The 12,483-nt window shown below is 43.7% G+C and overlaps 1 protein-coding gene across 4 annotated transcripts in view; it reads right to left on the bottom strand.

The window, feature by feature from the left end:
• GRHL1 (grainyhead like transcription factor 1) overlaps positions 1 to 12,138 on the bottom strand; it is a 46,684-nt gene extending 34,546 nt beyond the window's left edge. For 2 of the 4 annotated variants that reach the window (XM_067008158.1, XM_067008157.1), the window contains exons 1-5: positions 11,926 to 12,138; positions 8,495 to 8,681; positions 5,903 to 5,973; positions 838 to 994; positions 540 to 651 (exon numbers count right to left, since the gene is read on the bottom strand). In XM_067008158.1, coding sequence (XP_066864259.1) covers positions 540 to 651; positions 838 to 994; positions 5,903 to 5,973; positions 8,495 to 8,681; positions 11,926 to 11,945 — 547 coding nt within the window. In that variant the 5' untranslated portion in view covers positions 11,946 to 12,138. Of the gene's footprint in view, positions 1 to 539; positions 652 to 837; positions 995 to 2,452; positions 2,530 to 3,580; positions 3,972 to 5,902; positions 5,974 to 8,494; positions 8,682 to 11,925 lie in introns of all 4 variants that reach the window. The other 2 variants (XM_059078379.2, XM_067008156.1) reach the window with 2 other exon arrangements.
• Between the last annotated feature and the right edge of the window lie 345 nt (positions 12,139 to 12,483).

The raw sequence follows: 12,483 nt of genomic DNA on the forward strand, positions 1-12,483 counted from the left end.
GAACAGGGGTTTTCACAAAGCTTCCTGACTAAATACGGATTTGCACAGGTCTGCTGCTACACTCCAGGTGATGAATCTCTGGGTCTATTGCAGACAGAAGAGACTTCCGACGCAGTTCAGCATGTAACTAGGGAAGACTGTGTGTGTTGCTGCACATCAGCAGTATTTTCTTTAACTCAGTGACTTTTTTTCCTCCACCTTATTATCATCTGCAAATAATTAGAATCTCTTAAAGAAGACATTACCCCTCAAAAGCTGTGCAGACTGAAAAGCAGGACACTCTTACACGAGCTGGCTCTACAGCTCCTGGGCCCCGTGTCACATGGTAAGCCAGCACATGGGGCATGTGTCCTCATGAAGGAAGTAATGTTAAGAGCACCGATTCCAGGAGGCCAAGGACAATGTCTGGAACAGATCAGTAGCTGGCATAAAAATTCAAATGCGCTCGGCAGGAAGCTGATCACTGCCAAAAATAACTGGGTTTAGAAAACCGGATGCTTGCACCCCTGGGAATACAGGCGGGCTCCGGAGCTACTTACCGATGTCAATGCACCTCTGTTTAGCCGTGTGCTGCCGCGAGTGCCAGTATCTCCAGTGCCTTAACTGGTCTTCCCTGCTTTTGTCCTCGGCAAAAACCACCATGATCACGCTCTGCGCAAGAGAACGCATCACGACATAAAGACACGAAGGCGCGAGAATCTTTCGGAAAACTTAGTTCTCCATTTTGCGGTGGATTAAAACTGCAAATTTTAGACCTTAATTTGGCTCTGCCTCAGAGCTGGAACTAGTAAGCCCTGAGCAGCTTTCCCAGAGGCGAGAGCTGAGAGCAGGACTTACTCGGACTTTGCTGATGGGGTGGAGGATGCCCTCAGTGCTGCTCGCTTCCTTCAAGGTGACAGGATAGAACTGGCCTTTGTTCAGGTACGTCATGGTGCTATCTCCCGGCTTCTGTCGGAGCGATTTTGAGGCTTCTAGGGTATATTCAAAGTTGTTCCTAGAAAACAAAAACACGCACAGATCTCTGAATTCGCTCTCTTGGAAGCTTCTCAAATGCCTGAGCTCAAACTTGACAGGCTTTAGTGTGGATGTATGCAGAGAGCAGATGACTAGAAACATCCAACCGACCATGTCATGCTATAAACAGGTAGCATTTGCTGCTTTTTCCAAAGTAAATATAATCTTAAGCAACCCAGAAATTCTCAAATCTCTCAGGTGTGGGACTACTAAATGCCTACTAGAAAATCTGTGAAGTGATGTTAACAAATTAGAAGTTTGGAGGCAAAGGATATTAATGATATGAATGAGTGAAAAGCGCTCCGGAAGCAACTCTCACAAGACATGCTACCAACCTGGTATTTACCCAGCAAAGGTTGCAAACGGGAGGCTGGGAGGCCTCTGACTAAATGTGATTTGACCTGCACAGCACTTTTTGGTTGTTTTTGCTTATAATTTCAATGTACTCCGATGGCGCTCCACGGCTGTCTGCATTTCCTTCCATCTTACAGCACCGCGTATGTATTTATTCCCCTGAAGTTGCTTAATAACCGTGTTGGGCCAGGGGCTGGCAAATTACTCCTCTTTTTATAAATAAAGTTTTACTGGAACGTAACCACGCCCTTTGTTTACACATTACGGCTGCCTTTGTGCTTCAGCGGCTGAGCTGGGCAAAGCTGGTCAGTTGCGACAGAGGCTGTATGGCCCACGAAGCCTAAAATATTTACTATCTGATCCTTTACAGAAAAAGTTTGTTGACCCCTATCCTAGATCCTGAAGGCATTTGAGTTTGTGACTCCTGTGCCTTGAGGCACGTCTATAAGGCAGCCTCAATTCCCATAAAATCCTAGACTTTTAAACAAAACTGTTATTTTAAAATACAGCACACCTAAAAATGCATAAAACGAGATTACACTCCTAAAAAAACGAAAGATGTTTATATATAACTTGGAAAATATTGATATTTCCAGAGTGAGATGCAATTTTGTGATGTATAAACGAGGTTAGGTTGTCAGCCCAGTAAACAGTTGACTTCATTTATTTTATCATTAGTGAGACTAATAAAAATCTAAAAGCCTTTATCCGCCTGATGTTATTCTAAATTCTCACTGAATTAGACACTTTTGGAAACAGAAGGGACCTCAGATCTAATTTAATCCCTTCATCTCTTCTCTGAGATTCCATTCTACTACCACTACCACTACCATCATACAAAGAAACCGGAGGAAAGGAAAAGCACCAACACCAAGAATCAGAGAAACATGAAACACAGTGCAGAGTGCAAAATTGAAGGCACTAAAGCAAATGTCCTCCAGCAAAGATCTCACCACACTAACTGCAAGAAAGTAAAGTTGAAAGCTGCGAAAGCCACCTCTGATTTTTCCAAGATCAAATTAACAAAGAGGACACAAGTCGTACAAGCTGAAAGTTAAAAATCAAATTAAAAGACAACTATTACCCAGAAACACTGTCAAAAACATAGTCCTCTGAATTCATGCCAGGCATCCGCAGACTGAGATCCGAGGGGAAGAAAACCTGAAATGGCAACGTGATAAAAGCCACAACGGTGTCACTGGTTATGAGGCTCACTAAAGACCAACGTCTGGTACAGCATCAGAGCATGTGGCTTACAGCAACCCACCACTCTTTCAAAATTTGTCTGAAACAAAAATTTTAACTCTACAAAAAATTTTAAAAGAAAATTAAAAGGAAAAACATATCCATTTATACACCCCTTGATTAAATTAAGACAATTTACATAAGTGCTCCCACAAAGCGCTTCCTTCTTCTCTTTTCCCATCTTTCCCACACATCCCAATTCTGTCCAAACTCCGGAATGTGCAACCAAACTCTCACGACTTTTAGAAGTCAGCTCTATCGCTGCACCAAGTTAAGATACAGCATCAAGTCGGCACCATGGCTGGATGGATCGGTGCACTTTCCCAGGAAAGGTTACTACTCCACTCACGCCGTAAGTGGAGACGGATGCTCCTTTCCCCCATTAAGTCATTTAGTACAGTTCCAAACGTCCTCAGCCCTTAACTTTTACCTGAGTGACGTGTTCATCACCACGGAGCCCTCAGAAGTACTTGGAATTAATTGGTAAATGTCACACAATGCACTTGTCATCAAGCTCTACCCGCCTCCCCGACAATGTACCAAGCAAGAAACACTAAGCAAATATATGATAAATCATTTTATATTAAGACTAGCTGCAGGGAGCTTGTTTTGGTCTAGGACAGAAGCCGAAAACAGACTGTGTGTCTATGTCTGCTGTCCACGGAAGATAATGTCTGCGGCTCTCCCTCTCATTCTCCAGCAAGTCACTTTGCTGAAATCATAACTGTTAACTCAGCTGCTTGTAAGATTAGCCATGTGCCCTTGATAATAATTTCTGGTTTTATAGGTTTAGTTTACAAATTATACCCATGGACCTTTTCTCTTTAAGAAAAAAAGAAAAACAACTCTTTTGTTCCCAATCCACTGACTTCAGGCTGAGTTTCAAGCTTACATAACAAGGAAGAGGTGGAACCCAATACTTATACAAACACACAGCGTCTTAGGAAGATGCTTTCATTTCCTGTACCTCCTGAACGCCTTCCTTGAAGGTCTCTGAGAAGGTAGAGTCTGGAGTGCGCCTTTGAGCATTTGGGGGTGGAGCGCCAGAGCTGAACTGGTCAGCATTCAGGTTCCGGTCGAACACCACCACGCGCTCTGTGGGCTCAGGGGGATACACTGTTGGGGGGATCCCCACAGCAAAGCCGTGGTGCTGGGTCTCCGTCTTGATGGAGTGGGTAGGCATCGCTGCTATGGAGACAGTGACCGTGGTGTCAGGAGCCGTCAGATGGCCCCTCTTGTCGATGCCCAGCTGGTTGCCATGGGGAAGGACAATGTTAAATGGCACATTTTTCAGCACTTGCACTCTGTTTTCTCCAGCAGAAATGAGGGGCTGCTCAGTCACGTTTGATATGCTATTTCTTTAAGAAAATAAAATAAGATTGTGTTTTCAAACTCAATGCCGATACAGTTCCTTGACAATTTTCATTTTCCTAACGGCATTGGGCTATTGGGTCCTGTGCAATAAAATAATATACTTGGTAGAAACCAAATAAATAGGAAATGGCAGAACAACCCATTACCAGAGAGAGGAAAACAAGTGCTTTATCGTTACAGGTCAAGTAAAACCCCAAAGTATTGAGTAAAATTTCATTTGAAAGGCTGAGAACTCAGAGCTTTCCTCTACTATATTTTATTTCCAATAATCCTAATAAAATTATCACACTTTACTAGAAGCCTGAAGCTACAAACGTGATTAACTGGAGCAGTAGAGGCTGGTGGTTGAAGTACAGACCCTACAGTCAGACAATGTAGATTCAGAACCGCTCAGTAACTACATGCTCATCTATAAAATGGGGAGAGCGATGGTACCCATCCTCACAAGGTGGTGGCGAGGATGAAACGAGAATACACTGAAATGCGTGCAATGATGCCTGGCTCACAAGGGCTCAGGACGTGTGAGGTACTGGTCCTCAACCACCACTTCCCCCAGCACGTAGACTCCCTTGCTTTCCCGCTCACAGAAGCAAACAAACCAACAAACCACCCTACGATTACATTGTACCAGCATAATATTTGCACAAATTACTTTTGGCTTAATAAATATCCTGCGCAGTATAAGATGATTTTTAGTTGAGAGTAAAATGGATACGTTTTCAAACCCCCTCAAACCATACAGGCTGATACCTTTAAGGGAAAAAAGCTATTTGGCAACTTTACACATTTCAAGATCAATAAAATATTCAAACCTTAAACCGTAAGTTCACTCCCAAGACTGTCTTAAAGAAATTTCTTTAGAGAAAAAGGAAAAAGCTATTTAGAAAGCTGTTCTTTAAGGCTTTGTAATAGCAAGAATCAGATACAGCCTTAATGTTAAGGATCGCTAGGGTCTGCCTTAAAATACTCTAGCAAAAATAAATAAAATTTAAAAATTAATTAACTAGAAAGTTGGAGAAGAGGGAAGAGTAGATCCAAAAGGATAAAGTAAGTTGATAACTGTTGAAGCTGAGTACCCACTGGCTGATACTATTTCTCTACTTTTGTTATGTTTGGAAGTACCTATAACAAAAATTTAAAAATAAAAGCCGTAAGCCCTTTTCCAAATTATGAAGATTAAAACAGCAATATGGAAAATATTTATGAATACACTGAGTACAAGAAAATCCTATCTGTGAATATAATCACAGCCCCATAAAATGCGCCTGCACGCCCAAACGGCAAACGATTCAACTGCGAGCACAGTGGGATTCTGAGTGATCATTCTTTCTTCAAAAATGTTTTATCCTTTTATTACTAATAGAACACAGGGCAATTTAAAAGGCACATTTAACTTTTTTTTTCATGGCTATAAAGTCAAGCCTTAATTTGAACTTCTGAAAGTTTTAACCTAAAAGATTTCAAAAATAACCTCAACAGCAGTGTGGAATACAGCTGAACATACTTTATTAAATTTTACTCAGTTAGGCAGTTATTCAAGATTGTTGATACTTATTTTTTTTAATGGACCCCCACCATTGCCTTAAGCCACATCCTTCTTAAGAGAACCTAAAAGACAAATAAGCAAACAGTGCACTCAGTGATTACTAAAAACATCCCTTTGTGTGAGGAGAAAGTTTTTGTTTTTGTTTTCTAGAAAAGGCAACTACACCTAAAGAAACGGGTGACTTCTCAGCAACAGAATCGTAATTACTGAGAGACAAATCAGTAATGAAATCTGAATTCAGATGTTAAGAGTCCAACTTGCCCGTCTCTTCCACTAGCGCCTGCTCATGTGAACAAGCTTTTGCTTTATTGTCTCAGAAACCCGGCATTTTCAAGCGCACCGTTGTGTGTGCTCTACATCAAACCTTACCTCTTGCTGTGACCTGGCTCTGGGCGCTCAGCATCCGGCTTGGCTGTTGATGACCTTCTCTCTCGCGGAACCTTAGATATGAACACACATGACAACAATTTAGTTCTTACTCATTAAGTAGAGATACAGTCCTTACTTTTCAGTAAGCTCAACCATTCACATGTCTACTGACTGCCTACCGAACCCCAGGCTCTGAGGACACACGATGAATAAGACAGTATCTGCCCTCAAGGAGTTTACGATCTGGTCACCAGGTTGATATGTAAAAACCAACTTTTATTTAGTTGCCAAATAAATTCAGAATATCCCAAATTTACTTTGTCATTGAGTTTGGGTTTTATCTGTTAAAAGAAATACCTCTGGTCTGGTTCTACCCATTTATCTACATAATGTAATAGAGAAGAAGCTACTGAAAACACAACTTGGCTCTTTCAACATTCTTCCTGCTCTTCTCGGCTACCCTTCCTTTCAGATCAAACGCAAAATCAAAAGGATCAGCCATATTAACAGTTCACTCCAAGATCCAAATGTTGGCTCCAAATGATAAATTTCTTTAGATACGTTGGGATTCACACTGTCTGTTACCCAGAGGACAAATCAAACTCTGTTGGGTCTATTCCTTTTTTGATTCTGCTCCTCTTGGCACAGGAGGTGACAGCAGGCAAACATTACTGGGTGTACTGCAGACATCAACCCAGCTGAGACTTATTCCCAACATGTGCTCCAAAACTGCTAAGACGTCTGAAAATGGTTTTCAATGTGAATGTAGTAATTCTCTTCCTACATTCTGATTCTACCCTTAAAGACAAAATAAATGATTGTTTCACGTATTAACAACCTGCTTTTAAAGCTTTACCAAAGTTATTATATAAAAATGACTGATGGTTACACCCAAAGAATTGAAACAAATAAGTCAGTTTATTTAAAAAGGAAAATAAATAACCCTACAGCTATTGCAAGAAGGCTGACATACAGTACTACTAAGATTGCCACCCTTAATGGACAGACATGAGGATTTATCTCCTCCTAAGGTGTAAAATACTTTTAGGATGACCCTTTATTTAAAATACACACACATACAACCACTGCAATTAGGTCTTTCTGGCACTAAACTTGTTGGGTTTCTCCCATTCTCAAAAGTTTCAATTAAAAATATGTAACTTCAAACTTCATAATTAATACTTAGAAACTTATGGTTTTACACTGAGTCAATAAAACAAGCCATAAGAAGAACAGATAATATAAGTTCTACTTCAAAGGAACCCTTTGTGGCACACATCCCAGGCAAGGGTTTCTTTTAGCATCCTTGGTTACTGTGCAAGTTTCCATTCATATTTAAGGGGAAAAAAAACTTACCTCGGACCTCAAACAGAAGCTGGACACATGGCTTCATACCAGAAAACAATTGAATCTTTTGTTTAGGTCGCCCCCTCATTTTGATAATTAAACTAACCTCTCTGCTTTTTACCCTCTGCATTTCTTGTATTCAGAGAATACAGTGTCAGAATGTAACAGAGGGCAGGCAACTGGTGAACCTGGGTGAGAGTATCTGGGAGTTAATTATCTAGTTATTCTAAGTTTTCTATAGGTTTGAACGTTTCAAAAACAAAGAGATGGTAAAAATAAGCTGTAATATATAGCCATTCCTGGGCTATATCTTACAGTTTGTATATATATGGGCTATGGGTCAGAGAGAAGAACGCCAAAGTGAACCCAGCAAGCAGAGCCTGTCCCCCACAGGGCAGCAAGGCACACTGAGCAGAGGGGCTTGGGCATAACCTGAAACCCTGGCTGCAACACATACTAGTTGTGTGACCTGAGAATCTTATTTTTATCATCTGCAAAACAGGGATAATAGCACATATTTCCCAGGGTTGCTGGAGGGATCTGAAATCGCATGCATTCTGGTCACACGGCTAGCACACTACAGGTAATCAGTAAGTGGTTGCTAGTATTATTAGGATAATGATGATGGTACAGATCAAGGGTGTCATCTCCAGCTATGAACACCAAGTAAAACTCCAGGCGGAGAACAGGCTGTGTTTAATTAAGACTAATCCAAATCTCCAGAAACAGGCAACAGAATACATCCTGATCTTAGAACTAGAAAGTCCAAGGCTAGAAAACATGGCTTTTGTTTTTTTCATGAATCCCACAATCAAATCAAATCAAATCAAATCAAATGCTCTGTAATACCATTTAGGGAAAAGGAAACCACTCTGACTATATAATAAAGGTTAGAGCACAGGTAAATGAACCAATGTCCACTCTTGATGGCACTAAGAACTACCTTTGGAAAAATGATCAATCTCATTAAGGCACAAGTAACATCTTCTTTTACGGGAGCTTCACCTTTCAGATAGAGCCAGAACAGCTGGCTACGTCACACATTTTTAAAATGACCCGTTGCTTCTATGATTGTAGATTTTCAGCTTTGAACCGCAGTAAGTCAAAGTACTCATTAAACTATTTAGAGTCAGTACAGAAGCAACCTGCATTACATTCTACCAGCAAACTACTGTTTTATACGCGGTTGAATCCAGTGCACCTTGGGCTGTTGCTATAGGGTTTTGAAAGAGCAGGCAAGCCTACCTTGTAGTAGTCATAGAGCAAGCCCAGCGCGGCTGCACTGTCTTCGTCTCCATTGATGCTCATCATCGCCTTGGTTGCTGCAGTGAGAGGGTTTTCCAGGAAAGATTTCCAGGCTTCATCCTCACTAGTGTAGGAACGACGCTGTGGATAAAGTGCTTCATTCTGAAGAACCAACACTGGCCGTTTGCTTAGGAGAAATTTTTTTAAAAAGAAAAAAAATATATATATCTCTATCTCACATCTTTTTCTACTGCAAGTCATCATAAGCTAATTTTTAAAAAGGCAAACAACCAGTTCCTTCATGTTCCAATAAAATAGTCCATTGTTTCATCAATGACCCTAGTAAAGTTAAATTAAGACAAGATCAGAAGACAACCCACTTAAATGCAGCCCAATGGGTCACCCAGTAAGATATAAGGCATTTAGGCAGCCAGGGAACCTGCAGTTAACCTGCACGTGGAACCCAGGACACACTACCTGGCACAAAAAAACCCCAAAACCAAAAGTCAAAAACCCACTCCAAGAAAATGTCAGGCTATGCAAATACTTTACGAAAACAAACACAAGGACAAAGTAAGGCAAAACAGAACATTCACTCTCTTCAGACATATACATACAGGACTGCACCCTCTTAAACAGAGTATATATGGTTCAGTCACCGTGCTGGTATATATCTCCCTCTTTCTCCCCGTGATGCCATACCTTAAAAACTACAAACAAAGGGGAGAGGAGGAGAAGACGGAAAGAAAAAGGGCTACTTGGTTTAATCCTCGGGGGTATATGAGAAAGTTAGAATATTCTACTGATTACCAGCAGATTGCGCATGGAATGTGGCCAAAGGGGACTGTAAATCAATAAGGAGGCACAATTCTCTGGCATGGGAGTTAACTGTTTATCGTAGAGATAAACACTTAAGAATCTACAACAATAAATGCAGCCACTGAACAAAAAGAGATTTTTAAGGAAATAAGTGGGGAAATCAGTTTTTAAAAATCTTTACTGTTTTTTCATACTGGGAAAGAACTGTTCCACTTTCACACTGTAGTTCGGTGGGAAAAAATCCAGAAAAATCAACGGAGAACTTAGTAGAGTCTTATAGAAGATTTAACTTAAAAGATTAAAGCAAACATTACTGATTCCAAAACTTGAAATGTAAACAGCCTCAGTAACTGTTCAGTTGGTTCTATTTAGTAAGTCAATAAAGAGAAAAAGTGGAACACTACCTCTAGCAAAATCAAGCAGTTTTTTTTAAGAAAAGCTTTTTAAATATTCAGAACTACTCTGACTTATCACCATCCTAACAAAGCAAATTAAAGGATCAGTTCTCATTGCAACACACAAATGAAATATGTAAATTGCCTAAAGGTGACCTACCTACTCTAAAAGTGAATGTAGAAAGATTATCTTCTCAAGTAATCAACAAGGTTAGGGTTTGGCAGTCACCCAGGCCCTTTAAAAACAGATATAGATTCAGAAAAAGGAGAACATCTTTGAAAAAAAGGTGGGGGGGGGAAATCCTACAACTTAATTTATCCTCAGTCAAAACTGTCTTATTTCAAAGCCAATGTTTTTATTCCTAAAGTCCTAGGAGCTCACGTTTGGTAGGAAAAGTTCTGAGGTGGTATACTATTTTAACACAAAATAAACACGATGGGTTGTTCAAAGCACATGGTTGGTTTAAAAATGAAGACTTTCCACAAATCTCAAATTTAAAAAAAATTATGTAATATATAAAGGGGCATTCCCTGTGCCATCAGGAGGACAGAACAACAGCTACTGAACCAGTGGTACCTTGGGGGCGATTTGGTGTCCTACGCTATTATTAACAGTGTAACAGCTACTTCCAGAAGATTATGACAGCACTTGGCTCATTCAATTCCCATAATGCTAGTTCTTCAGCTTCCCTTCTTCTCCCACCCCCACCCCAAATCTGCACAAGCAACAGAAAATAAATATTTTTTTGGCCAATGGTTTTGTTTGTGATCACCCTGAAGGTGTCTTACATTTCCAAACTGTGCCTAAGGCCAAAACTGGAGCTCTGGAAATATGCCTTATCTAAGCTATAAGTCAAGAAATAAACACGAAACCAGCTGCCTTTTTTAGTCTACTTCCTCATGACAGTCAGGCTGTTGTTAGACCCCTAAAGCCTCATCACTGCCCTCTCCCTGAGTCTTAAACCCTTCATCAATGATCTCTGGAAGACTTCGGAAATACAGTTCAAGCAATAATTTATCTGCATATTCTACACCACAAGATTAATTGAAATCGAAGTTATTCATACATAATAATATCTAAACCTCTCATCCACAAGAAGAGCACCCTTAAACAAAGTGATCCTCAGCAAATAGTTATAAAGCTGGGAGAGTTACCCCTCTGCCTTGGATTTACTGAACTCAAATACACTGACTGCTCTGGTGCGATTTACTTGGGGTTTTGGGGGAGTTTTTTGTTTCTTCTCTTTTTTAGAGCAATTTTATATTTACAGAAAGGCTGCAAAGAAAATACAGAACTGTCCCTCACCCAGTGTCTCTTAATGTTAGCATCTTACATTATCGCCTTACATTTGTGAAAATATTTCTTTAATCACGATCGCCAAAACGCACGTTAGTAAGCACAGTGCTTTCTAGTCTACCATTCTGATTTCAAAGTTCCATCCTCTTGATATTTCTGAGCATTGCTAGCTGCAATAATCTGTAATTACCATCAGTGAGGCAAGTGGGGGAAAAAAAAAAAAAAACTCCTGCAACAATTTTCTCAGCCAGGGAAAAGAAAATGCCAGGACACCGGAGCACTACACTTTCCCCTCATTTTCTCCTTTCGGAAGTTCTAGCAGCCTGGCCGAATGACGCGGCTGAGCGACAGAGATTACCTGAGAAGCTCTCCCTTTCCAGCCGCGGAGCGCGTCCCAAAGAGCTCCACTGTCACCCCTGAGCGAAAACACCCCGGTGGGGACACGGGGCCGCCGGCGGGCAGAGCGCCAGCCCGCGAGCGGGGCGCCCCGAAGCTCCCGCCGCGCACCCGGGCCACCGGAGAGCAGCAGCAGGGCGCGCCCGTGGGGTGGTCCCCCAGACCAGGACGCGGAGGCCGTGAGTGGCGGTTCCTCTCCGGAGTCAAGGCCCCCAAGGCAGGGGTCCCCTCAGGGGTCTTCGGCGGAACAAAGGCGGCCGGGGGTGCGGACAGGCAGAGGCCGCGGCAGAGAAGGCGGACAGCGAGACGCGCGCCGCCCGCCCTCCCAGCCTGGCACCCCCGCCTCCTCGCCCGGCCTCGCACCGGCGACCCCCTCGCGCCAGCCCGCCAGACCTCGCACCCGCCGCGGCCCTCGCCTCGCCCACCCACCAGCACCTGCCTCGCGGCAGGTGCGGCCAGCCGGCCGGCCGGGAGACAGGGGCCCGGCCGCACGGCCGGACTCGCCCGCCGGCGCCCTCACTCACTTGTCGTACTCCTGTGTCATCGCGCTCTCTCGCCGCTGCCGGGCCGCAGAACTGGACTTTCGGGTTGGGACAGTACACCCGATCCGGGGGGAGGAGGAGGAGGAGGAGGAGGAGGCGGCGGCGGCGGCGGCGGCGTTGGCGGCGAGTCCAGAGCGGCGGCCCCGACGGGCTGGGTTCGCTTTTCTCGTTCTGAGCCGGCTCCGCGCGGGCAGCGAGCACAGGGCGCCAGGGCTCGGCCTCCCATTGGCTGGCGGCGCGCCGGCACGGGGCTGGGCCTCTGGGCCGGGAGGCTGGCGGCGCTGCCTGATTGGCCGGCGCGCCGGGGCTCCGGGGCGGGGCCGAAGGGAGCCGATGGGGCCGAGCGCGGGCGGGGGCCTGCCGCTCCGCGTGTCCGCGTCCGTGTGGCGCGCCCGGCGCTCGCGGCCTCCCTCCTGTCCGGACTGGCAAAGCCACGAGGCTTCCAGCGCGCACCTGCAGCCCCTCGGCCGTCTTCCGCGCGCCCACGGCAGGGCGGCCAGGCGCTGCGTCCCCGCTCTGCCCCACGGTCACGGCCCTCGG

Source organism: Kogia breviceps, chromosome 11, assembly GCF_026419965.1.
Source record: "Kogia breviceps isolate mKogBre1 chromosome 11, mKogBre1 haplotype 1, whole genome shotgun sequence".
Taxonomy (NCBI): domain Eukaryota; kingdom Metazoa; phylum Chordata; class Mammalia; order Artiodactyla; family Physeteridae; genus Kogia; species Kogia breviceps.